Consider the following 27971-nt stretch of genomic DNA (forward strand, 5'->3'; position numbering starts at 1 on the left):
CCAGGCTGATCAGGCCCTACACCCAAACAAGGGCACTGCGTTCATCCACCTCTGGCCTGCTCGCCTCCCTACCACTGAGGAAGTACAGTTCCCGCTCAGCCCAGTCAAAACTGTTCGCTGCTCTGGCCCCCCAATGGTGGAACAAACTCCCTCACGACGCCAGGACAGCGGAGTCAATCACCACCTTCCGGAGACACCTGAAACCCCACCTCTTTAAGGAATACCTAGGATAGGATAAGTAATCCTTCTCCCCCCTAAAAGATTTAGATGCACTATTGTTAAGTGGCTGTTCCACTGGATGTCATAAGGTGAATGCACCAATTTGTAAGTCGCTCTGGATAAGAGCGTCTGCTAAATGACTTAAATGTAATGTCATGTATATCAGGGCGGCAGGGTATCCTAGTGGTTAGAGCGTTGGACTAGTAACCGGAAGGTTGTGAGTTCAAACCCACCAGTTGACAAGGTACAAATCTGTCGTTCTGCCCCTGAACAGGCAGTTAACCCACTGTTCCCAGGCCATCATTGAAAATAAGAATTTGTTTTTAACTGACTTGCCTGGTTAAATAAAAATAAAAACTATATCCATAACGAGTCCTCAATCTATCTCTATGACAACAGGCACAAATCCCATAAAGATGTTTTTTTCAAAGTTGCCAAAATGCCATGCCACTTATTATATATTATATAGGGGTGCTGAGTTGAAGCCACCATGCCTCCATCTTGGCACTCCCCCACGTTGTAAAAAAAAAATATTTTGGAAGCTATAGAAATGTATTTATTAATTTCTACATTCGTTTGACACATGCATTCTATTACATATACCTTAATGTATACTTTAAAATTATAGTATGTGAGCAAAGCATAAAAAATATCTAAAAACATTACTAATGTTGCTGTCCCCACTACAACAAGAAAATTACTTAAATACATATAATTTTGTCCTTAAAACATTTAACTGAATTAAATAATAAAGAAATCCATTAATTCCTATGGAATGGAGTGCCAATATGGCAGTCTCTTATTGCCCTCCATACAAAAAAAATCTTCACTTCGTGGGCATATTTTCGTGGGCAGAGTAAAACCAAAGATTTTTTTATAACTAAACCAAGATTGACCACACCCTATCGTTTCCAATGGGAAGAAAGAGTCATCGTGGGTAGAACAGGCAAGGTGATGGGCAGAGCCAAGCCCGAGCTAGCGAGATCCTATTGGCGCCTTCTCGCCTGTGTCTGCATATTTCCGTTGGGGAACGCCTCCTCTGTGAAGTGCGCCTGTGCAATAACTCAATAAGCTTTTGCGCTCCAAAACAACGCGATTTTTAAAACTTTTACAAAGGGTAAAGTCTACTAAACTTGAATTCACTATGTCCATAACATATTCTAGTTTTGGGAACACTGTGTTGACGTTAAATGATTAATCGACGAGAACATTTGCAGAATGTCGGACAAAATCCATCTCGTTCCATCTTCTCCCACTCCCGGCAAGTGGGCTTCTTACTGTCATATTTGGTAATGAGTTGAAACGACAAGCGGATGCTTCACATTTATACATCCGGTGAAATATCTGTCTCATTGTTCTATCTGTGGTAAAACCTCTCGCTTCGTCTCTTCCTCTCTATTTTTATGGAGTCCCCCGCATTTTCGTTGAAAGTGGCTACGTAGACATCAATCGCATGTCATGCGTTAGTACTTGCGCCTAAAACTGAAGGAGGAAATTATTTATTTAAAAACTGACGCAAGGGCGCTAAATCTAAAACAAACTGAATAAAATATGAAAATATATGCAGCTGCACAATCAGAAGTTTGTGATACACGCACGAAAGGTTCGAATGTACATTTAATTAAAAAAATAAAAAATAAATTTATTATCCGCTAACAATAAATGATGGGTAGCTAGCTCGCTAACGTTAGCTTTAGACCTAGCTAGCTAGCTACGCAGTTATTTGCAGTGGGGAATATCTGACAAGCTAGCTAACATTATGATTGGTAGCTAGTTAGCTACGACAATGCATCAGCTGACATGATTCTAGTGTAAGCCTGTGTATGTTGGAAGAATGTTTAGATTGTGTAATTCAAGTCTTATGTCATTTGAACTGCTTGCCTGATGTGATTAACGTTGTAGCTACAGTATTTGTTAGGCCTTTTTTTCGCCGACGACTAGATACCTACATTTAGCCAACTGGCTAACGTTAGCTCGCTAACGACGTTGAGTGACTGCAGCTGTGCCAGTAGCAGCGCGAGTTAGGCCGCAGCATCCTCGGCGCCTCATTGTCAGGGTACCCATGGTAGGCTCTGTTTTCTTGCAGAATGGCGCCTCGCGTACAGCTTGAGAAAGCAGCCTGGCGCTGGGTCGAGTCGGTGAGACCAGAGGACATACAACGGGAACATATTGAGATAGCTTACCGAATCTGTGTACCGGCGTGCAAGAGGGGAGCATGCAGGTAAATGTGCAAGTTTAGCTACTTATTTTTTTCCCCTAGCTAATTTATTCAATTAGTCTAAACGTGTCCTTTATGTCATATTAAACTGCTATAATGTTGCGAGAACATTAAGGGTTAATTGATTGTGTTTCACAACTACCTTTCTGTCTGCTATTTTATTATTTTGTAGTTAACTAGTCGGTTGAATATCATGTGTATACATAGGCTATACAATGAGATTCCATCTATGGAAAGACAGGCGAAGCACTTGTCATGACATGTTTTCATTTCCTGTAGTATTTTGATATTCACATTACTGAATGGTATAGACAATTCCTTGGTAACGGAATTACGCTGATACTTATTATTTTTCTTTACTTTAAAATGTATACCAAACAAAAGCCATTGATTTCAAGTTTAACAAACCATAGAACTATATGCACAAAATGGCTAAGTATGCCATGGAACAGTCAAAATCATGTTTCATGAAATTGAATGAAATTTGGACAAAAACAGTTAGAAATATAATGACCAAAGTATAAAAAATGACATTTGTAACGTTACCCTACTGGTCCCCTCCCCCATGTCAAACACTTGTATTCAGGAGGCTGGAATATTTAAGGGGATAAAGTGACCCCCTAATGCTAATTTTAATACACCAATGGTAACATGATATTCTCTTACCTAATTTAAATAAGTACCCCCTTGTAACCAACATAGAAGAAGGCGTTTGCAGAGGGGTGTGGGGTTTATATAGCTACTCTACTGGTGCCAAAATTTGACTATAGGTTGTCAGCAAATATAATTAAAGGTTTACACTTCGTCTATGGCAAAGATACTTGATTACCCTTTCATCTGTGTCTGGTGTTTGCTAGTTACTAGCTAGCTTGGTCTTCAGCTAGCATGGAACAAAACATGGGGAATGAAAACACAGGGAAAGCATGCAGTTTATTAGGCTAGAGATTAAATATGAACTTCACAGGTTGTTAAAAATGCAAGGCGATGAGCTTGATGCTCCTTTCCAATAAATATCAAGGGTCTTATTCTGGTGACATGATCATCGGTGCTCGGCTGCAGTTTGACAAATAAAAATAATAGTGATGCACCGAATATGACATTTTTGGCCAATATGATATCCAATATTTTCCTTGCCAAAAAACCTGATACCAATATATCAAATTTTAGCAGCCCTTTGAGCATTCTAGTATAGTTAAATAGTTACCACATGGACGCAGCGGTCTAAGGCACTGCATTTCAGTGCTAGAGGTGTCACTACAGTCCCTGGTTTGAATCCAGGCTGGATCACAGATTTCAATACTAGTTGATGTCATAACTCAGGAGGATGTCTTCTCTCGAATGAGCCATTGATCATATAGCCATTGAATATATTTTTTGCAATATTCCTACCACGAGAAATATGTAATTTATCTGAGGGTCTAGCACATTTTTCCTATTTGTCTGCCTCTTTCGTCCAGGGTGTATTGCATGGTGCCGTTGCCAGAGATGATATTATAGAAAGGAGATAGGAATCCAATGAATGAAGGAACTTTTAACGCCCCACCCAGAAGACTGTCTCCCAATTGCGTTCAAGTTAATAATGTGTGAAAGAAGTTGTTGTTAGGCTATTGATGTCTCTCCCTCTGAATTTGCTTATACAGGAGGAATTGCAAGGGGAACCCAAATTGTCTTGTCGGTATTGGGGAACATGCCTGGTTGGGAGAGATTGACGAGAACACCTTCCACAACATTGACGATCCTAACTCGGAGCGCCGGGACAAGGTAGGCATACTTCCACAACATTCACAATTAACACATCTGCAAGGATGTGCTCCTGCCTGTTTGTGAATCCACATTACTTAGTTCCACTTCAAGTTAAAATGTCTGCCTTTTGATCTGCAGTGATGTGGAAACACTGGATGAGTAAGAGACAAGTTTGTTTGTACTTGTCCATCGCTTTCTTTCTCCCTCTTAGAACACGTTTGTGGGTCTGACAAACCTGGGCGCCACATGTTACGTCAACACCTTTCTGCAGGTGTGGTTCCACAACCTGGAGCTGCGTAGGACCCTGTACCTGTGTCAGAACGCCAGGGCAGAGGAGCACAACATGGACTCAGGTGTGCAAGCCCTCAGAGATCAGGCCAACTGTATAGGTGACCTCAGGTAAACCAAATTGTAGAGCTGAAACACAATTTTCCCTTTCTCAGACTACGAGCCTCGCAGCATATGTGAACACCTGCAGTACCTGTTTGCACTGCTACAGAACAGCAACAGAAGGTACATAGACCCCTCAGGGCTGGTCAAGGCTCTGGGGCTGGACACAGGACAACAGCAGGTAGAGCCCAATTATCTTTAAAAATATATATATATATATTTTTTTATACGTGTACAGGAAAGTCTGTGTGAAGAGTTCACAATGTTTGGAAGAAGCTTATTTGTTTTGATAGTGGCTATAGGAGGAAAACAAATAATAAAATGTTAAAGTTGAAACTGTGTTTTTATTTGACTCTTTCTTTCTCCTGCCCGTCTTCTTTCCTTTCGCTTTCAGGACGCTCAAGAGTTTTCCAAGCTCTTCCTCTCGCTATTGGAGGATACCTTATCCAAACAGAAGAACCCAAACCTGCATAATGTCATCCAGCAGCAGTTCTGTGGCCAGATGTCTTACGTCACTGTGTAAGCCAGGACTACATTCAGCCGTCAACTTTAATCAGACTTAAATAACATTCTAACAACCTAGTTGTAGTTTTATTTGTTAGAATTTGGAATCTTCAGGTTGCCATGAGAGATGTCCTTGTACTTTCTTGCTTTATTGCTGGGTTTTATAAAGTCAAGCGTCTGACTATTTTGTACTTTGATATCAGTGGTGGTGCCAGTCAGAAATACAACAGGATTTAACAGTCTTTTATTAGCATCATAAAGGCAGTTGGAAAAGTGCTGTGTCAGGTTAACTGGACAGTCCATGTCAGACCGGACACTAGGGTTTTTAACTAGAGGTTCTGGCTTTGTGGCTGCAAAGGTTATCCTTTTATCCGGGCCACGCTTTTGCCATGTATGATTTTTGGATCAAGATCAAAACGTAATTGCACTACCTTGTTTTTTTGTTGCCTTAAATCAATCCAGACTTCTACACAACACCAATACATTTCAACCCTCTGCAAAAAATAACAGGTGCAGACTTTGCACTGGTACGGACATGTGAGTAAACCTGTCCCTGAGTGTTTCTCTGTCTGGCTTTACAACACAGGTGTAACCAGTGTGGTCGTGCTTCTCCTCTGCCGTCCCGATTCTACGAACTGGAGCTCAACATCCAGGGCCACAAGAACCTTACAGAATGTGTTACAGAGTTCCTCAAGGTAACCATGCATTATGACATCAGTTCCCCAAGGTAACAATGAAGCCATAAGACTGCTAAATAGTTAACAAAATGTCTACACATATTATCTGAGTTGACCCTTGGATTACATTTATTTTTGAACGGTCTCTATGCACACTCACAGGACTCTACACACTCATGCACACTGACACTTCACACTCATGCACACTGACACTTCACACTCATGCGCACTGACACTTCAACACACACACACACTCCATTTGCTCGCACATACATTTATACTGACTCCAGATACACAGTCGCATACAATCATCATATACGCTGTTGCTACTTTGTTTATCAAATATCCTGATGCCTAGTCACCTTTCCCCTATACATATATCTACCTCTATCGCTCCAGTATCCCTGCACATTGTAAATATGGTATTGGAACTCACCCTGTATATAGCTTACTCACTAGTCATGTCTTTTTATGTCTTATTTTTATTTGTGTTTTTGTTCTACTGTGTTATTTTTAGTACTACATTTATATTGATTACTGCATTGCTAGGTTTAGAACATGCAAGAAAGGCTTTTCACTGTGCACGTGACATTGAAACTTGAAACATTGTATAATGACATCAGTGTTCCCCAAGGTATTAATGCATTTTGACATCAGCGTTCCGCAAGTAACAATTAATTATGACATCAGGGTTATATCCCCTGGTAATAGCGGAGCTACATAAAGATGGGGCCCGGTATAGGCCAAGGGCCACCAACCAAAAATGTGTTGTTCCGTGACCCAGAAAACAGAATTGCAAAATTTCAGCTACACCATGTAGATAATGTTATGAACATGAATACTGTGCGATTCAAAACATGTCAAATTTGCCCATTATTATTTAAAGTTATGATATATATACCAGTCAAAGGTTAGGACACACCTACTAATTCAATGTTTTTTCTTAATTTTGACTATTGTCTACATTGTAGAATAGTAGTGAAGACATGAAAACTATGAAATAACACATATGGAATCATGTAGTAACCAAAAAAAGTGTTAAACAAATCAAAATATATTTGAGATTATTCAAAGTCGCCACCCTTTGCCTTGATGACAGCTTTGCACAGTCTTGGCATTTTCTCAACCAGCTTCACCTGGAATGCTTTTCCAACAGTCTTGAAGGAGTTCCCACATATGCTGAGCACTTGTTGGCTGCTTTTCCTTCACTCTCTTCAGTCCAACTCATCCCAAAGCATTTCAATTGGGTTGAGGTTGAGTGATGGGAGGCCAGGTCATCCGATGCAGCACTCCATCACTCTCCTTCTTGGTCAAATAGTTCTTACACAGCCTGGAGGTGTGTTTTGGGTCACTGTTAAAAAACAAATGATATTCCCACTAAGCGCAAACCAGATGGGATGGTGTATCGCTGCAGAATGCTGTGGTAGCCATGCTGGTTAAATATGCCTTGAATTCTAAATAAATCATTGACAGTGTCACCAGCAAAGCACCATCACACCATCTCCATGCTTCACGGTGGGAACCACACATGCAGAGATCAGCCGTTCACCTACTCTGCGTCTCACAAAGACACGGCTGTTGGAACCAAAAATCTCAAATTTGGACTCCTCAGACCAAAGGACAGATTTCCACCTGTCTAATGTCCATTGTTTGTGTTTCTTGGCCTAAGCAAGTCTCTTCTTCTTATTGGTGCTCTTTAGTAGTGGTTTCTTTGCAGCAATTCTACCATGAAGGCCTGTCAGTCTCCTCTGAACAGTTGATGTTGAGATATGTCTGTTACTTGAACTCTGAAGCATTTATTTGGGCTGCATTTATTTGGGCTGGTAACTTGAATGAACTTATCCTCTGCAGCAGAGGCAACTCTGGGTCTTCCTTTCCTGTGGTGGTCTTCATGAGAGCCAGTTTCATCATAGCGCTAGATGATTTTTGCGACTGCACTTGAAGAAAGTTCTTTAAATTTTCCGAATTGACTGACCTTCAAGTATTGATGGACTCTTGTTTCTCTAGGCTTATTTGAGCTGTTCTTGTCATTAATATGGACTTGGTATTTTACCAAATAGGGATATCTTCTGTATCCCAACCCTACCTGGTCACAAAACAACTGATTGGCTCAAATGCATTAAGAAGGAAAGAAATTGCAAAAATGTACTTTTAGGAAAGCACACCTGTTAATTGAAATGCATTCCAGGTGACTACCTCATGAAGCTGGTTGAGAGAATGTCAAGTGTGCAAAGCTGTCAAGGTAAAGGGTGGCTACTTTGAAGAATCTTATATATAACACTTTTTTGGTTACTACATATGTGTTATTTCATAGTTTTGATGTCTTCACTATTCTACAAGGTAGAACATAATAAATAAAAAAAAGTCTTGAATGAGTAGGTGTCCAAACTTTGGACTGGTACTGTACATATTTTTTCTTTACTTTTTACTTTTTTTTTCTCCCCTATTTCGTGATATCCAATTGGTGTTTAGTCTTGTCCCATCGCTGCAACTCCGGTACGTACTCGGGAGAGGCGAATGTCGAGAGCCATGCGTCCTCCGAAACACGACCCTGCCAAGCCGTAATGCTTCTTGACACATAGCTCGCTTGACCCGGAAGCCAACCGCACCAATGTGTCGGAGGAAACACTGTCCAACTGGCGACCATGTCAGCGTGCATGTGCCCGGCCCGCCACAGGAGTTGCTAGAGCGAGATGGGACAAGGACATCCCGGCCGGCCAAACCTTCCCCTAACGGCGCTGGGATGATAGTCCGCTGCCTCATGAGTATCCCGGTCGCGACACAGGCCGGGATCAAACCCGGTTCTGTAATGATGCCTTAGAACGCTGCACCACACGGGAGGCCCTAAAAGGTATGATATTTAGCAATGCATATCACAGCACATGTGCTCCGACGTTGCTATGTTTCATCATGGTTACTTCTTTTGCACGCTGGCGCCCAGAACTATTTGTGCGTTTGGCGTTCGTCCTTGCATCAGCTCAACCAACATGTTACCTTCACAGATCCAGATGAACCCTGAAACTAGTAAATATGTTTCAACCATGGACATGGATTTTCTCTGTTAATATAAGACATTTTGCCAGCTGTATTTAGCCAACAAGCGCTGTAATTGCTCTTACCTGCTAGCCACACTAAAGATATGTTAAAGTAATTAAATTACTCTGTTGTAATATCCAATTAAAATTAAACACTCTGTCAATTCATAAGGATTTGTAATTCCCTTATTCTATAATGATAGACAGAGCCCAGTTTTAAAGTCAGACAGCAGAGTTTATTCAAGAGAGTACTGAGTACTTACACATTTTACCACAGGTTATAAACTGAAAATGACATCAGCGTTTTCTAAATGTTCCGTCTCTTCTTGACACTGGTAGAAAGGCTCTATAGTTCTCAAGCCTTCCCTCCTCACCTAGAGGCAAGGTCAGCCAGTGTAGATAAGCATTCGAGTCAGTCTGGAGATATAGTTAATTCATTTGTACCAAGGAACAGACCGTCATTGTTCTAAACTATTGACCACAATCACCACATTATATTCAGTACTGGGATCAAGAAAGAAAATTCATACATGCACAGTAACATAGTATTCTGATTAGTACATATACAGTAACATAATAGTATTCTGACTCGTCAGGCCTGATTGAAATGTATACATAATTAGTCATTATAGGTGAAAATTCCCTTAACAAGATATCACAACATTTGCTAGCTCTCACGGCTCTCAAAATAAGCAAGGACCTGACAACTAAGTAAAGCGCTCTTCTGGCATCTCATAGAAATCTATTCAGCATGTTTCAACAGCATCTTACAGTTTAAAAAAAACTAACATTTGTGAGTTGTTGATTTGAGTTGTTTAAAAAAAATATTATCCTGTGAATTCTCTCTGCAGGAGGAGAAGTTGGATGGTGACAACCGCTACTTCTGTGAAAGCTGCCAGAGCAAACAGAACGCCGCTCGACGCATCAAACTGCACAGCCTCCCACGGGTACTCAACCTGCAGCTCATGCGTTTCGTTTTCGACAGGTCAGTTTGATTCATTCATTCCATCTGTAGTTTTGTAGTCTCTAGTCTACTACTCTTCACTACCTACCCTGAGTAGTGGCCATATACTGAGAGTCAATGCAACAACTCAGTGGTGTTGCTGAATGTGGTCTTTCCTCCTCTGGTTTCCAGACAAACTGGTCACAAGAAGAAGCTCAACACCTTCATCAGTTTCCCAGAGCAGCTGGACATGGGCCCGTTTCTGGAGGAAAAAGGTATTGCCAGCCTCTCAATGGCAACACACGCTGTCCTCAATTTATACATGTGACCAAATAATTAATGATAAAGATGGATAGCGCGTCATCTTCTACGCTCGGACACGCCTACCCGTGACCTATTTCCCCCTCTTTCCTCGTGACGATTTAAACCCCTCTGGCAAAAAAATGTAGGTATCGTACATTGTAACACATTCAAGAGTACAAATACAACATTTCATGACTACGTGCATATTTGGTGATATATATAGACTGCCTTACTTCCTACATGTGACCAAATGTACTGTTTACATTCTTTAATTATTCTAGCTACGACCGGCTCATCACTTCTTCGAAAATTTCTCTTGATTTAGGTCATGGAGGCAAGCATTTGTTTATTTATTTGCCATGACACCCATACATACAAAAGCCAACTAGGATCAAATGAAGAAATGTGTTTTCCTGCTGGTAGATGGAGACCTTTAGCTGAATGAGAAAATAAGTTTATTTCCTGGCTGATTTGGAATCATATTGCAGACATTGCTATTCAAGATCAATAAATGTTGACACATTAAACCTACACAAATGAAAGGCATTACTTTGTTGTATTACAAATTATTTCCATTTGATTGATTCCCTCTTGTTTAAATGCCATTTATGGAGCAGGAGACAGACATATTTTACCTTTGAAAATGACCAGTAGATAGAAGTATTGACCGAATATCGGAAGCTGACACTCAGAAAGTCAGTTCAATTCACAATTGTAACCAGGAACACATTTAATTAATAAAATAGAAAACTGGAGACCGCTGCTAGAGACCACGTGTCACATGTTAATACAGTAAGAAAATGCCATGACAGAGAATTGTCACTTGGCACAGTGTTATTTACAGGACACCAGCTAAACAATCAGTTATGCAGTGAAGAGCGTATTTGTTTTGTTCATTTTCTTTGATTGCCCTTAAATGTCGACCGAGAATAGCCCATGTTGCGCTACATGACTGAAGTTCTGTGAGTAAGTATTTTTGACAATGGTGTGAGGGTTGTTCCATTTGATTTAAATCACTTTTTACTGCACCCCTTTTGATTTGAATGAAACTTTCAATGCATATTTGCCCATGGTACAAATGGTCTAAAAGTAACTTAGATTTTTAAACTTTTTAGACCCATTTTGCATACCCTACCATATCTTGAGACATCCATGTCGTCATCACTGAAAAAAAATAAACGATTGACATTGTCAATTTGATTATTTATTATTATTATTTTTTAATATTAAGTCATTTATTTACCTTTCACAAAGTGTTTGTGTAAAATCAGTTTTGTTTTTCATTTTTGCATATGTTACTTGGATCCTATTTTACATAATCTGAAGTGTGTTATGCCCGCTATCGGTTGAGACACAGCATGTTCTTGAATACAGGGTGTGTGTCATGTTTTGGCTGATAAATGTACTAAAATGGGAATACAATTCAAATGTTCAACTTTCAAATGGTAACACAAAGATGGTTGGAGGTCCACACTTCAGAGATCCTGACTTGAATGGGAATATAATTTGTTTAAAATTACACTGTCAATCTGCCATAGGAAAACTATTGAAATCATAAAAATATAGATAATTGAATAGACATGACCATTTAGGTCTACATTCAATGGTGGGTGGAACGGCAGCCATCTTTGTGGTACTACTTGATTTACTAGCTAAATTGCAGTGGTCTGAAGGGTTATCTCCATTCTATCAATGATATTTCTATGATTTGAAATGACACCCTTCCTGAATTCAAGAGTAGGCTGTGCCTCAACTGATGACGGGCACAACACAAACGCCTCAGATGTCAAATAAGCAACATATGTGAAAACGGTAAAACTGATTTTATGCATTTTTAGATGTAATTTGTATTGTAATTATACAATAGTTTGACAACCCTGTTCTGTAAGTTTTTTTTAAAAATATATCAAACTCAACCATTTATCTTTTCCAGTTATGAAGACATGGATGTCTCATGGTAGGGTGGGGTCAAAAAGTGAATGAAATCAAATGTAAAGACCCATGGTGTAAAGGCTGCAGACACATAATCCATGCTGTGGAAAGTTGGTTAGTCTGTGTGTGTGTGTGTGTGTGTTTGTTTTTTGGGCCTCTTTGGGTGACGTCCCCAGAAGATGAGAAGTGTGTGTACGAGCTGAGTGCGGTCCTGATCCACCGCGGGGTCAGCGCCTACTCGGGTCACTACATCGCCCATGTGCGAGACGCCCGCACCAGCGACTGGTACAAGTTCAACGACGAGGAGATTGAGAAGATGGAAGGCAAAAAGCTACAGCTGGGCATCGAGGAGGACATCGGTGAGCCTCCCTGAGTCCCTGCTCCTCCCTAAGTCCATATATACCCCCTTCACCTCTCCTCCCTTTTCTTTCCCTTCACTTCCCTGAATTGTAGCAGTATTGTTTTGTAATACATCTTGGTTAAAAATGGACAGTTGTTTAGTGGTAAAAGTCCTACCCTTTCCACTCCTGATCACTTTTTCTCTTATATGCATTCGCTGCTGTTCTTCTGGTCTTTCTCCAGCCGAGACGGTGAAGTCCCAGACCCGTAAGCCCAAGTGCAGTAAAGGATATCACTGCTCCAGAAATGCCTACATGCTGGTGTACAAATGCCAGAGAGAGGAGGACACAGACCCCATGGAGACAAACATTGAGGTGCCAGGTGAGGCTCGAACTACTGTACTGCACCTGGTGATTACTGTTGTACAATACATTATGTGCAAGGTAAGAATTGAGCTAGCTAAAGGGCTGCAGTGTGTACAGACCTTCGACATACTTGATTCAAATAGTCAACACCCCAGATAAAAATAGTTAAGAATAAATGTAAAAGGTGGTAAAAGCTATTCTCTAGTAAGGATATTCCCGGGTGAACTGGGTAGTTTGATATTCCCTGCTATTGTAAAATTAGCTAAATGTGCATGGTACACTACCTGTTGCTGCAGAGGCCTGGTTAGAATATTGTGGTTGTATGACCTTTGAACCCAGCGATGGGAGCTGTGATGTCAGTGGGAGCCCTCTATCTGTGCCAGGCTTTCTGGGGAGGCTGGTGGACCGAGACAACAGGAAGTTTGAAGAGTGGTGCCTGGAAATGGCCGACATGCGCAAGCAGAGCGTCGACAAGGGCAAGGCCAAGCACGAAGAGGTGAAGGAACTCTACGAGCTTTTACCTGCGGAAGATGGTTGGTAAAAACATTACCCCAGACATGTCACAATATTGCAATATGGAAGTAGTTATATGTTCATGATGTTTAATGCCAGTGTTTTCCACTAGCGCTGGCTGTCGGCTAAACCGACTAATTTTCAGCCCACAACTTTTTCCACTTAAATTAATTACGCAATTTTTTTCAATTCGCTATTCAGAAAAAAGTCAGCTGAGCCCTCTCGCAAGAATGAACGATATGCATCTTCTAGAGATCTATTGATAGGACAGGCACCTGTCAGTCACAAAGTGAGCGACACAAGGGAAAGACTGCTAGTTTGACAGTCTGCTTGACAGTCCCGCCTCCCGGTACCTTTTTGCAGTGTGATTTGTGTGTGCTGTGGATGTGCTCCAGTCTAATTTCTTTACACTGAGGAGGGGGGAGAATGTTGCTCCTTCATCATCTCTGTGAGTGAATTTCAAGACTACAGGGTGACCATTTTAATCTCCTATGTGCCTAAAAATACATGTCCGAACTGAAAAAGTATGAGCAAGTGCGAGTTGTGATTTTATAGCCAAAAATACATATGGAATTGTTTTGAGATGGATATACCATGGATCTTTTAGCTATTTTGAATTGATTTGATAAAACATTGAATTTGTCCTTTACTACTATAGCATATCACATCTGTATCACATCTGGCCATGATTGGGAGTCCCATAGGGCAGCGCACAATTGGCCCAGCGTCGTCCAGGTTTGGCCGGGGTAGGCCGTCGTTGTAAATAAGAATTTGCTCTTAACTGACTTGCCTAGTTAAAGAAAGGCTATTTTTTTTTAATAATTAAAAAATAAACTCATTCAATAATGCATTCAGAAATGGTAAAAAAAAAAAAAATAATAATAAAAAAAGACAGTCCAAAAATGAATCGTAAAGAATAAGGTTTTGAAGTGTCTGTCATATTGGGGCTGCAGAGTAGCCTACTGGTTAGAGCGCTGGACTAGTAACCGAAAGGTTTCATGTTCAAATCCTCGAGCTGACAAGGTACAAATCTGTCGTTCTGCCCCTGAACAGGCAGTTAACCCACTGTTCCTAGGCCGTCATTGAAAATAAGAATTTGTTCTTAACTGACTTGCCTAGTTAAATAAAGGTAAAATTTAAAATGTATATTTTTAATATCTAGGAGATAGAAGAAAGCAATTTTTTTTACACAATAAAGATGTTTTCATGAGAAGACCGATTTTCGGTCTGTTGCTCGGCTACCTTCCACCACAGATGCAGATGGTCAACGTAGGTGGATGCGTTGGATTGAGACTCAGCCCATGCTAAACACCTTATATCTCTAGCTTAAACTGACAGATTTTAATGGGGATTTTTGTATTTATATTACTTATTACTTATATATTAAACCATGCGTCAATCTTTTTTTTAAAATTTTTTTTTTTACCTTTATTTAACCAGGCAAGTCAGTTAAGAACATATTCTTATTTTCAATGACGGCCTGGGAACAGTGGGTTAACTGCCTGTTCAGGGGCAGAAGGACAGATTTGTACCTTGTCAGCTCGGGGGTTTGAACTCGCAACCTTCCGGTTACTAGTCCAACGCTCTAACCACTAGGCTACGCTGCCGCCCCAATCTAAAAGACCTTCACTTGAAAAAAGGGCAATAGTACTCTTTGTCTCTTGAGAAACCGTAGCTACTTCCTCAAAATAGTCTCAATTAGTCTAACATAACTCAAGAAATCTGTAATACATTTTGGCGGTTTTGCTGAGGAGGTCTTACATGCTTACCAGACCACTCATGGTGCGCATGTTGATGCGTGCGCATGTTGATTTTGTCGACCCACACAAGGCGCGATCAGGACACGCAGGTTGAAATATCACAATGAACTCTGAACCAACTATATTAATTTGGGGACATTTAGCTAGCTAGCTAGCTAGCTAGCTAGCTAGCTAGCTAGCTAGCTAGCTTGCTGTTGCTAGCTAATTTGTCCTGGGATTTAAACATTGGGTTGTTATTTTAACTGAAATGCACAAGGTCCTCTATTCCGACAATTAATCCACAGATAAAAGGGTAAACAGAGTTAATTTCTAGTAATCTGTCCTCCTTCAGGCTTCTTCGTCTTCTTCTTTGGACTTTGTATGGCGGTGGCAACCAACTTTAAGGTGCATTAACACTACCAACTGGACTGGAGTGTGGACCTTAGTTCATCTTTCAATCACCCACGTGGGTATATGCTTCTATAAACTAATGAGGAGGCGGGACTTGCAGTGCATTAAGCTTCACAATAGAACCAAGTTCTATTTTAATGCCCGGCTATGCAGACGCTCGTGAGCAGTGTGGGTGCCATGATTGAATAACATGTATGTGTAAATGTATTTTGCAGGGCATGCGTCTCCAAGCGGTGTGGTCTGCATTTTAGTCACACACTTTTACTTGTAACTAGGATGTTTGGTGTAGTATTTCTCAAGTGAGAAAATTCACATGAAAACGACTTCTCTCGTTGAACGGGCGTAGACTTCGGCTACCAAAGTGTAGTGTGCACGAACAGCCGACAAAACCCTTGCCGAAGACCAAAACAAACAAAAGTCACACAATGTCATCATAATATATGCTCAAACTGTTTTGGATGGGAAGCATGCGGACGCCTTAAGTGGTAACAAATGAGTACAAATCCACTTAGCCTTATTGTTTTCTGGCACATTCTTTTATTTTCTGTTGCGTTTCATATAGCAGCCATGTTTGATTTATTTTTCAAGATAATGTGGGCAGACTTTAGTCTCGAAGACTTGGGTTTAATGTTTTTACTTCGAAAACAGTCCAGATCATCTAGGCCTAGACGATTTACATTAACGACTAACATTACACCGAATTCATACATTTTCAGTAATTTAAATTGGGGCTGGGCGATATGACGATATATATCGTGTTACGATAGAAAAACGTTTATCGTTTCATATTATGCTCTATCGTTTATTTCGTTGTCGCAAATCACACTCTTTACGGCAATATCTTTTCGTCAATTGGATGACGTTTTGCGTGCGGTGTGGAAGGAAATTTGCAAAACAAACAAACATGGAGGAGAATGAACGTGACACGGAGCTCGTACCTAAAAGAGGGGCTACTTCGGTCACATGGACGTGGTTTGGGTATGAAAAGTCTGACACGGACCAAAAAAACGTCCTCTGTATAATATGCCGCAGGCCAGTCCTGACAACAGGCTCAAACACCACTAACCTCTTTTACCACCTAAGCAAGGAACATGTGAAACAGTACGGAGAGTCTACAGAGGAGACCCAAAACAGTACAGTCGAGTGCTCAAAACAAACCCCTGACTCAGACGTTGCAAGAAGCTTTTTCCCGCGGTACACCATATGGCAAAGAATCACGAAGATGGAACGAGAACAGCTGCTGTTACAACTTAAATCTGCAAAGACATGGGCCTCAATTTACACGGTCGAGAAACGGGGGTTTCGTGAGTTGGTGCTAACACTTGACCCAAGGTACCAAATGCAAATTGATATGTAACACGTATTAATGCAAAATAACATGCAAAACACCATTTAAAAATATATATTTATGTTAGGTTTATTTGTCTTTTCAACTATAGTTGGTGTTTTCTTTTTACCTTTTTAGATTGTTTACATTAATATTTAATACGTTTGTTACATGCTTAAATTGAACATTTGCATAAAGGTTCGAAATAAACACATTTTTTATTTGTTGAGTATAATTTAAAATGTAATAAGAAATAGGCCTTTACGTGGTCATTTTAGATAAACTATTTATTAATTGAATTTACTGAAAATGTGCGGTATTGTGATATGTACAGTTATCGGGATATGAAATGACTTCTATTGGGATAGGAGCTTTTGGCCATATCGCCCTGCCCTAATTTAAATTGTAAAGTCATGACTCTCTAAACACAATACTACAACAAATGTTTCCAATCTGGAAGATAAATTTGATAAAGTATTTAATAATTTTGTTTTGTATTTCGGGTTGGAATCGAGGCTTTTGAATGTTCTGGAGGCCATCTAAATTTGTGCAAACATTTTCGTACCCAGGGGGGCAAGCTACCCCGGTACACTTGCGAGATCTTACACTTGCAGTGTACATTCGAATCCCCCATGGGGTGCAGAAAAACTAGTTGAAATGTGGACTCGCATTTATTGCTGTATTGTGCAGGAGAAAAGTGCAATCATCACATTGAAAATGAAGATTAGGGGCTCAATCCAACCCCCATTGCGGTATTTACGCAGTCGCTCTTTTTCCAATGTTCAAATTAACTCACAAATTAGTCTTGGGTACTGTATTAAAAACCTACAACTACTACAAGGGCGACCCCTCTCAGGTATTTTTTTCACTTTTAGAAGTGTGTCGGCTTGGGCTAAAATACTGTAAATAAAGGCTCAAAAGTAAATCATTCTGGCCCATGTGAGATTAGAACACACAACCATTGAATTATGAGCCAACTGTTTTAGCAGACAGCGCCACCAACCAGTAAATATGAGTTGGCTCTGTGCAGGCCAGTGCAGTTCTTCCACACCGATCTCGACAAACCATTTCTGTATGGATCTCGCTTTGTGCACGGGGTCATTGTCATGCTGAAACAGGAAAAGGCCTTCCTCAAACTGTTGCCACAGTTGGAAGCACAGAATGTCATTTTATGCTGTAACGTTAAGATTTCCCTTCACTGGAACTAAGGGGCCTAGCCTGAGCCATGAAAAACAGCCCCAGACCATTATTCCTCCTCCACCAAACTTTAAAGTTGGCACAATGCATTGGGGCAGGTATCATTCTCCTGGCATCTGCCAAACCCAGATTCGTCTTTCGGACTGCCAGATCGTGAAGCGTGATTCATCATCCAAGAGAATGTGTTTCCACTGCTCCAAAGTCCAATGGCAACGAGATTTACACCACTCCAGCTGAAGCTTGGCATTGTGCACGGTCATTTTAGGCTTGTGTGCTGCTCGGCCATGGAAACCCATTTCATGAAGCTCCCGACGAACAGTTCTTGTGCTGACGTTGCTTCCAGAGGCAGTTTGGAACTCGGTAGTAAGTGTTGCAACCAAGGACAGACTATTTTTACGCGCTTCAGCACTCAGTGGTTCTGTTCTATGAGCTTGCATGGTCTACCACGTCACGGCTGTGCCGTTGTTGCTCCTAGACGTTTCCACCGTTTTTAACGGTTTGAGCTACAGACAAGTGGTTTGCTTAATAGTGAAGGTGCAACCACGGACACGAAGCCATGTGTTTGTTTCTGTGGCAGAGGCTGTGTGGTACAGCTACGCCTAATCAGACTTGCCTGTGCTAATGGTTCTCACAGGTGAAGTAAAATGATACAAATTACTTTGCTTGTGATGCGCGCCCCTCAAATGATACTGTAACAGCCTGAGCGAACTGGACACGAAACAACGATCGAGATGTAAAACGTGCCTGTAATTCAATGTATTATCTTTCCTGTGCTGGTGCTCCCAAGTCAAAATTCCATGTGCATTCCACAGGTCATGTTTTATAAGTGAGTGTTAAACTAATTTATCACGATTAGGAAAGGTTTGTTCTCGGCACACCAGTTGGGGGAAGCTACTCTGAAAATATAGTTTACCCATTACTTTACACTGTAACAAGTTAAGCTACCCCTTAAGAAACATATAGTTTACTTAATAAAGTTACTTTTAAAAAGTAGTTTACTATATCCAAACTGCTTCGGAAAAAACTGTAAATCAGACTACACATTGCAAGGACAGGGTTCATATGTTTACAGAATGTAAAATTGTTTCAAGTGAGAATTCGGTAGGTCTGATGGAAAAAAATAAAGGAAATTCTTGCCTACTTCGCCCATCTTTTGTTTTAGCAGAAAAGTAGTGTAGTTCCAGTAGTTAACTACTTTTTTTTGCCATGTAGCTAACTACTGAAAACACTACCTAGATTTGACTTTAGTTCAACTAACACCAAGCTACTGCAACATGTAGTTAAATGACTAGTTGTACTACATGTAGTTCACTAATCCAGCACTCCACTGCAGTAGGCTTATCAATATGAATGCTAGTTTTAATTTAAATTACATTTTTTGCAGCATGTTATCAAGTAGCCAGCATGTTGCTGGTATGTTTACTATTGAAGGTTTACTTTTGTAAATCACTTTCCCTGAAATAAATAAGCTCAGTGAGTGGATTGACGAGCTCTTCTTTTTGCTCTTCAACCTGCACAGCTCCCGTGTGCAGTGCATCAACATATGTACTTCTTGAGAATGAGAAGTTGTGACATGCAGGGAGCGTGGTGGGCCTTTGACGACCAATCATATTGCTCAAATACAAATAACATTACTTTTCCGTGTGTTGTCTTCAATGGTTTTCAATGGCAGACTGTGACTGATCAGTACATGTCGCAAAAACCGCATTATAAACCGGGTGGTTTGAGCCCTGAATACTGATTGGCTGACAGCCATGGTATACCATGGGTATGACAAAACATTTATTTTTTCTGCTCTAATGATGTTGGTAAACAGTTGATTATAGCAATAAGGCACCTCGGGGGTTTGTGATATATGGCCAATATACCACGGCTAAGCGCTGTGTCCTGCCTAAGAATAGCCCTTAGCTATGGTATATTAGCCATATACCACACTTCCTCTGGCCTTATTGCTTAAGTAACATCTGCTGAATATGTTGTGCATGTGACCAAATTTTTATTTGATGTCAAACTGGAACGCAAAATGCGTTGAGAAGTTACTGGTCCGGTCGGGCCAGTGAATGACGAAATCCACCAGCCTAACATGTTTTTACTGGCCCTGGGCCTGCGGCCGTTGTTAATGCATGTTGCTTTTTTTTTTTCTTCCAGGCCAAGAGTATGAGTTTGTGCCTCTGGAGTGGCTGAAGAAATGGCTGGATGACTCGACGGTCACCAAAGAAATCGACAACGGCAACTTCCTGTGTTCTCACGGTAAACTTCACCCAGACAAGGTGGGGGAGGCCAAGAGGATCTCCGTCAAAGCTGCAGAGCTTCTCTTCGACAAATATGGAGGAGGACCCAGGCTAGATGGTAAGAGCCATTGCAATGGCTGACGTGCAGTGGATATTCTCAGCTCCTCTCTGCAACCTCTGACCTCTTCTGTATGACCCTGTGTGTCCAGGCTCAACTCTCTGTGAGGAATGTGTGGGACAGAGATGCAGGGTGCTGCGGCTAAAGAACCAGCTGGCCGAGGATTACAAAGAAGTCACCAACCTTGTCAAGTGCCCGCCCAAAAGGTAACCGCTGACTCCCTCAGATTCATGGCAACATTTTGTGTCCGTAAAACGGTTAGTCAAAATAACCATAACTTTGTAAGTAAGCGGAATGCACTTATTTAAAAAAAATAATAGTAATACAGTTTTAATACTGCATTTAGTAATTGTATCCTGTGCAAGTGTGTGTTCTTACGTCTCACCCCTGTCCGACAGTGATGAGGGGTACTGGGCGGGCAAGACGTCTCTGCGGAGCTGGAGACAGTTGGCCTTGGAGCAGCTGGAGGAGGATGAGGAGGAGACCAAACACAGCAACGGCAAAACCAACGGAGAGGGACCAGAGATCACTGCTACTAAAGGTACACAAACCAGCAGAGATCTCTACTCCACCTTCAGTCATTGTGATAACTGGTCGTTTTCCAAGTTGTACGATTTGTGAACTCCACTATTATCATTAGTCAGGTGAGAAATAACATGCATTCCCCTCTTTGTGCAGAGATCATGAGGATTATTGCTGTCTGATTCTTGTCTTTATCAAAGCATTGCTCACTGTTTGACTATTGCTGTCTCTTTCCAGAGTACGGCCCGGAGAACCTGGACGGAGACGAGGAGGAAATGAAGACCTTCAACGAGGACATCCTCTGTCGGCATGGCGGTCTGAGTATCCTGGAGAGCGAGCGGCGGCTGGTGACTGAGGAGGTGTGGTCCAAACTGAGGGTGTACTTCCCCAAAGCCCCCCAGTTCACCCAGCTACAGGAGCCCTGTCAGCAGTGCTTGGTAAGAAGGGACTGACGGACGGATGTGGTGGGAGGGATTAGAGATACTGTAAAATAAAATGTCTCTCCCTACTTGTCTTCTAGCCTTGTGAAGAAAAAAATACAATGATTAATGAGCGGCAGATAGCCTAGCGGTTAAGAGCATTGTCACTAACTGTAAGTTCGCTGGTTAGAGCCGTCTAGGCGGAAATTCAGATGTGCCCTTGAGCAAGGCACTTAACCATAATTACTCCTAAGTCACTCTGGATAACAGTGTCTGCTAAATGACTAAAATGTAAATGTGTTAACTGTGTGATACCCCTGTGTTTTCTTGTAGAGGCTGGAGCGAGAGGGGAAGGAGAATGAGGCTCTGAACAGGATGATGGCGTCGGAACAGAAGAGCTCCTTACTCAACCTCTTCCAGGAGAAGAACAGGCCCACACTCACCAAGTGGCCACAGGTAATAACAATAGGTAGTACATGGCTAATAACAGGTAATAACTGCTAGTACACTGGTAATAAAATGGCTAACGACTGCTGGGGCGCTGGTAATAAAATGGCTAACAACTGCTGGGACGCTGGTAATAAAATGGCTAACGACTGCTGGGGCACTGGTAATAAAATGGCTAACGACTGCTGGGGCGCTGGTAATAAAATGGCTAACAACTGCTGGGACGCTGGTAATAAAATGGCTAACGACTGCTGGGGCGCTGGTAATAAAATGGCTAACGACTGCTGGGGCGCTGGTAATAAAATGGCTAACGACTGCTGGGGCGCTGGTAATAAAATGGCTAACGACTGCTGGGGCGCTGGTAATAAAATGGCTAACGACTGCTGGGACGCTGGTAATAAAATGGCTAACGACTGCTGGGACGCTGGTAATAAAATGGCTAACGACTGCTGGGACCCTGGTAGTAAAACGGCTAACAATTCCTTCCTTCAATTCTTAGAGTAAATATACTATTGGATAAACTGAATATATGTTGTTGACATACTGATCAACCCCATCTTTGTTTTAGGAGACAGATATTCTCTACATAGTTCCTCTGTTCTTTGTAGACGAGTGGAGAAGGTTCATCAGGTAAGTCCTTTCCAAATCCAACAGTTTGGATAGTGAAGCAGTCCAAAAAAAGTCAAAGATGGCATGAATGTCTCTGACTCTGTCTTTCTGTGTCTGTCTATAGGAGGCCCACTAAGACCACCCCAGTGTCAAGCGTAGGGAACAGTTTGCTCCTATGTCCACATAGAGGCTTCATGTTCACCTTCGACTCCATGTTAAAGGGAGACGCCCAACAGTGAGTGACTTCACTGACCTCTGACCCCTCTTGACTCAAGTTGTGTTTTATACAGCACTTCTTTGGTCTTTATCATCCATCCCTCCTGGTCTCATGTTGTGTGGTGTTCCCTCTGCACAGTATAGCTCTTCTCTGGCCCGACGAATGGGAGGTGATCAGCAGACACTTCCTGGTTGATCAGCCAATCTCCATCTGCCGGATCAGCGGGGCCACACCCAACGGCTCCAGTGTGGAGTACACCACCCAGCCTGGTGAGATTTGAGCCCACGTGATTTCCCCTTGACTGCGTGACTGTTGGTGATTTGATTCTTTGAGATCTGCAGAGGAACTGTTTGACGGTGTTGTGTGAGAGTTGACTGTGTATGTGTGTGTCCAGAGTTGTGTAGGGACTGCAGAGAAGGCTTCATTTTCCAGCAGCAGAGGGACATGAGAGAGTATGCACAAGCCACAGTCTACGTACGCAAGGTCATAGACGACAAGAGGGTGAGTCTCCTTCTCGCTCTCCCTTCTCCCTCTTTCTCTCTGTAGTAAATGGTTTTTGTCAGTGTAATATGTAAATGGTATGAATCTCCAGAGAAGAATACAACTTGTGTCTTCCTCTGTAGTTGAAGGATGCAGCTCCTGAGATGAATGTGAGCGGGTCGGAGGCAGAGGATGAGAGGGAGGAGCCTGTTGCTAAGGTGGATGGAGAGCGAGACCCTGATTTCAGCCAGGTATGATACAAACCGCTCGCCTCAGTTACACTTTTTATGGCTCATAAGTCTCTTAAGAATCGAATGTTTGAGTAGTTTTGTGGAAACTCTAAGCTCTTTACCAATAATGTAAAAGTGAGGAGCCCTTTAGAGGATGATTGACATGGAATATTACCCAATGTTGCCCTTGCTTTCTGGTCACATGACACTCTGTCCAGTCAGAGGACGGGGCAAAGCGTCAGAAGCTGAGTGACGGCACCGTCAGTGCTGCCGCAAGTCCCACCCCCCTGGCCAGTGGTGGCAAATCGGGGATCAGGAGGAGCACGAGGCACAGGAAGCTCCGGGGAGAGAAAGCACTCATCGTCTCAGCCAATCAGACGCTCAAGGAGTTGAAAATACAGGCAAGGGATTCATAATATATCCTCCTTGCCTTTGCACCACTCTGAATCTATTCATTCCTGATCCTAACTCTGGTGTGTTGTAATGGTCCTCCCTCAGATCATGCACGCCTTCTCCGTGGCCCCGTTTGATCAGAACCTGTCGATCGACGGCCGGTGTCTTACGGACGATTCTGCCACCCTCGGCAGCCTAGGAGTCATCCCAGAGAGCGTCATCTGTCTGAAGGTACGAACACTCCCCATTTTAGATTGTTGACTTTTTGTTGAACAATGCGCGGACAGATGGGTATCTAAATGGGAAAGTGAACACGTCGTCACGTGATTACTGGAGACGATCAGCGAATGCAGTTACTCATTCCTGAATCTGTGTTGTCTTTTTCTTTCAGGCTGATGAACCCATAGCAGATTTTGCAGCAATGGATGATGTTTATCAGGGTATATTTATTTTTGTCTCTTTCCATAATTTGTTTTTCTCCCTTTTGTTCTTTCGTACACCCAGAAATTCCTTTTTCGCATTTGCCTATGAATAGAAAGATCCTATTTTCAAACAACTGTTTCTGTGCTCTCTTCTCAGTGTGTATGCCTGAAGAAGGATTCAAAGGTAAGGATATTTTCTGATCACTATTATGCTTAGACAATGGTCGTGACTGAGTACCCATACTTGCGTCCTAGTCCATTTGAGTAGTATGTGGCTTTTCGAGAGTACTTTAAATGCCCGGGTGTCATACTAATTTTGGCTTTGACAAAAGCTGATAATCAGGTATGGGGGTGTGCTACCAAAATTCACCAATAACCCGAAACAGTAATCGCGCACAACGCATTCTCAGTATGCGAAAATAGAACGTTTTAGTATGTACATTGTTGAAAATAGTGTTTTAAATGCCTGGATGTTCTCATTTCGGCTTTTCACCTAGTAGAATTTGATGCACACTTTTCCACGATTCATTGGAAGAGGTGGGCTGCAGGTGATAGGCGGCTTATCATTGGCCCTAAGTTCATTTCAAGTAGCCAAACAACACAACTAGGCTACTTAGCAGTCATTCTTATCTTGTTCCCAATGATCAGAGCTTTCGTTTACAATGTTGCTGTCCAGTGGTTCTGAATTTGCGATTCAACAGACCCCACATTGGTTTCCTTCTGTGCAATAGCCTTTTGATTTGAAACGTTTGTATGTACTAGGCTATTTTATTTCGTGTTGTGTGTGTGTGTGTGTGTGTGTGTGTGTGTGTGTGTGTGTTACAGCACTTTGGTTTCACTAATAAATATGTTGAAATGGAACCAAATGATCTGTTTCTGTCTTCAGTCCTTTTCACAATCGGATAGATTGGCTATATGGGCTACGGTATAGGTCAAATGTGATAATCCTTCTCAGGCTGGTTATAGGTAGACTACACCTTATTCTATTCAGAGTTTGGAGAAATTAATCTAATTGGAAATGGGCTATTATCAGGCTGGTTAATGCGATACATATCTGTTGAATTTGGAAAAATCCACCTGCACTCGGCCCCGCCCCACCTGCTCAGCCAGTCAGGAGGCGCTACTGCGTTGCAGCCGTGGCATACTTTTTACTAAACGGTATGTGCTAAATAGTATGCGACGATGAGTACATAGTATGCAGTTTAAGTATGTGGTACGCTGGTATGGGTATTCAGACAGTATGTGGAGCTATGTTAAATTTGACCAGATTTATTGATTGTATGTCAATGTTGGTAAAACATGCGTATGTATCCATTTAGGGACTGGGCTTCTTGGCCACTGAAGAGAACACAAGTCGCTGCCCTCGAAGCGGACTGAAGCTGGACAACAAGAATAAAATGCTTGAAATAGTGTCCATGAATGGGGGAAAAAGTGCTTTAATTTTTTTCTTTTTTAAACTGTGACTATGTTGCAAACCCTTTCTTTATCACAAAAGTAGCGGCTGGCTTTTAATATTTAAAGACGTTTATGCATTCTCTGGGACTATGTGGTCACACTCTCTTTGCCCGGACTGTGAGCAGAAACGGGTCATTAGTTGAGTGGCATCTTCCAATATGGAGCCCAAACTTCTCTCTTCTGTCTGCTTCCGTAGGCTTCTGAGAGGATAGGCCCAGTCGTAGAAGGTGCCCATTTTTATTTCGATTGTAGGACAAAATTTTCCTTGAATTTTACAAGAGAAATTTTTTTGTTCAATGGAAGCTTGTGGTCATATTTAAAGAATGCATAATACATATTTAAAGAATGCAAATGTTAAATATTGAAAATTGTAACTGTTCGGTGGTTAAACAACCTCAACAAAGTTAACAAAATACTCCCTTGTGACATTTAGGAGAAGAAAATATGTATATTTCTTAAATGAATTAAAAAAAACATAGGACATTTAGATTAGATTGTGCTGCAGTCAGAAACAGATGCAGGCCTTGGTGTGAGCTGTTCTTTTCTCTATTTCATATGGGCAATAAAGTTATGTTTTCTTCTAATTTGAATGTACAGATTCTCACACATTGTTTTGGACTTGTTTGTGCACTGTAGGAAAATACAATGGGCGGTTTCCCCGACACAGATTAAGCCTAATCCTTTGTCCTGGAAACCGCCCCTCTGACCACTGATATTGGATTAAGTAAGTATATACTCACATTTTGTAATTCATTCTCTAATATACACAGTAAACCAAGTCTGGATGTATTGTACTGCAACTACAAGAGTGGATGGTTGGTGTTTGTAGTTTTAGTACTACTATTTGCATAATTTTCTTTTGCAATTGAAGAAAATGATTTCACTCTAATTTAAATTTCTCATAAGTGAATAAACATTGAGCACAGTTGAGTTCTCCCTAAGCACTGATCTTGAAGTATTTGTTGCCAAAGAGGGTAAACTGATCCCAGATCGGTGTCTTTTTTAATGTAATGATTTAACAAAATGCCTTTTGGAGAATGCACAGTTTGTAGCTCGAGCAGTGGGTGTGTCAACAGAAGTGTATGGAAAGCTGATTCAAATGGCATTAAATGTGGAGAATGATAGGCTACATTTGCATCTGTTGGCAATTAAGTAGGCTATTAATTGGTATGCCATAGCAGGTTACTGTACCCTACCATTTGATACAATAAACATATTGAAATGACGATATCACTGGAGCCATTGCAAGTCAATTTGTGCCACTTGTGTAGCCTACCTGGAGCTGGCAAATGGATTTAATAAATAGCCTATAACTCAGTATGTTGTTGTAACCTTATTTGTTATTATGCCATTCTCCACATTCAATGTCAGTTTCATTGTGGACTTTTCCCTGAAATTAGATGTTGGCCTTTCAGGGGCAATAGGCTAACGTTACCTATGTCTAGCTCAGCAAACCATGGCAAAGTTGAATTGCAATTATAAACCCAGATTTTAGTCACCGTTCTCTTATTTAATATCCTTCATGTTTAGAGGGAATGTTTTCCCATTTGTGGACCCAAACACAACGCACACATCAATGCCCTTTTTCAAAATGTCCTTCTGCGTGACAAGTTTGGATGCTGTTCTCATGGGAAACATCCCAGGCTATATGTTTGTGTAATTTTGAGAGTCCATATCTATCAGTACTTGCATTGCATTTAAAATCTGTGGTTCAGGATTGTTAGCTTGAGCTGAATAGGTCATATGAATATATGTATTACATTTGTTTGGCTGGGGCAATGTACAAAAATATAAGTCTCAGAATATGAGAAGTGATCCATTGCACCAGATTTGGATGACAGTAAATTTAAATCTGCAGTCCCCGGGCAGGTGAACATGCAGTATAAACATATCATGTACAAACAGATGCCAAGATAAATAGGCTATGTATCAGAATAACATGTAGGCCTATCATTCAGGACCGACCAATGTGTTTCCAATGGTAATTCAAGATTTACTTTATTGTCCATAAGTGGAAATTTGTCTTGGACACAACTGCTGCATACAGTAACAATACAAAGTACATTCAACAACAAACATGCCAGGTGTCCCTATCATACATAGCCCATCAAATCACAGATGAAGAAACACCTAATATTGAGTGGCACCTCCCTTTGTTCTCAGAACAGCCTCAATTTGTTGGGTCATGGACTCTACAAGGTGTCGAAAGTGTTCCACAGAGATGCTGACCCATGTGGACTCCAATGCTTCCCACAGTTGACCAATAATAATCTTTTCGTAGAGGGGTCATTATAGTTTGTAGGCCAACGCTACAGTCGATTTTGTGAGAAGACCGATTTTTGGGATGTCTCATGGTCTGACAAACACCGCTCTTCCTCTTGTCACCTTTCAGCGCAGGTGCGTAAGTGTTGCGTAGACGGATGTGGTGGATTGAGACGCATCCAATGCAAAAAATATATCTCCATTTTAAATTGACCGATTTTTATGGGGATTTTTGTATTCTAATTAGATTGCCACGAGGAAGGAAACAGACGTCGACATTACGAGGTTAAGAAACGACAGAATTAACACAC

General features: G+C 41.4%; 1 protein-coding gene across 3 annotated transcripts; it reads left to right on the forward strand.

Annotated features, from left to right (window-relative positions):
* The first annotated feature begins 1657 nt into the window (after positions 1 to 1657).
* On the forward strand, positions 1658 to 26002 carry usp48 (ubiquitin specific peptidase 48). 3 transcript variants are annotated; one of them, XM_035778384.2, is made up of 27 exons: positions 1658 to 1822; positions 2306 to 2440; positions 4078 to 4198; positions 4392 to 4533; positions 4624 to 4751; positions 4965 to 5089; positions 5661 to 5769; positions 9638 to 9771; positions 9922 to 10004; positions 12141 to 12323; positions 12547 to 12684; positions 13052 to 13201; positions 20004 to 20204; positions 20296 to 20410; positions 20603 to 20745; positions 20964 to 21163; positions 21479 to 21601; positions 22161 to 22222; positions 22326 to 22436; positions 22557 to 22687; positions 22813 to 22919; positions 23042 to 23149; positions 23347 to 23529; positions 23627 to 23752; positions 23913 to 23961; positions 24101 to 24127; positions 25263 to 26002. In XM_035778384.2, the coding sequence occupies exons 2-27, from the start codon at positions 2307 to 2309 to the stop codon at positions 25283 to 25285; spliced, it is 3156 nt and encodes a 1051-aa protein (XP_035634277.1). In that variant the 5' UTR covers positions 1658 to 1822; position 2306; the 3' UTR covers positions 25286 to 26002. The 3 variants fall into 3 exon arrangements, with proteins under 3 accessions (XP_035634277.1, XP_035634275.1, XP_035634276.1); XM_035778382.2 differs by lacking the exon at positions 1658 to 1822 and adding an exon at positions 2005 to 2030; XM_035778383.2 differs by lacking the exon at positions 1658 to 1822 and adding an exon at positions 2005 to 2030 and having other exon boundaries at positions 12144 to 12323.
* Positions 26003 to 27971: the final 1969 nt, after the last annotated feature.

The sequence above is a fragment of the Oncorhynchus keta genome, chromosome 10 (assembly GCF_023373465.1).
Source record: "Oncorhynchus keta strain PuntledgeMale-10-30-2019 chromosome 10, Oket_V2, whole genome shotgun sequence".
NCBI classification, from domain to species: domain Eukaryota; kingdom Metazoa; phylum Chordata; class Actinopteri; order Salmoniformes; family Salmonidae; genus Oncorhynchus; species Oncorhynchus keta.

Excerpts from the sequence above, each read along its gene's own strand:
- usp48 (XM_035778382.2), top strand. Across the intron at positions 21,164-21,478 it reads AGCCCTGTCAGCAGTGCTTG|AGGCTGGAGCGAGAGGGGAA; the intron begins GTAAGAAGGGAC and ends GTTTTCTTGTAG. Across the intron at positions 22,688-22,812 it reads GGAGTACACCACCCAGCCTG|AGTTGTGTAGGGACTGCAGA; the intron begins GTGAGATTTGAG and ends GTGTGTGTCCAG.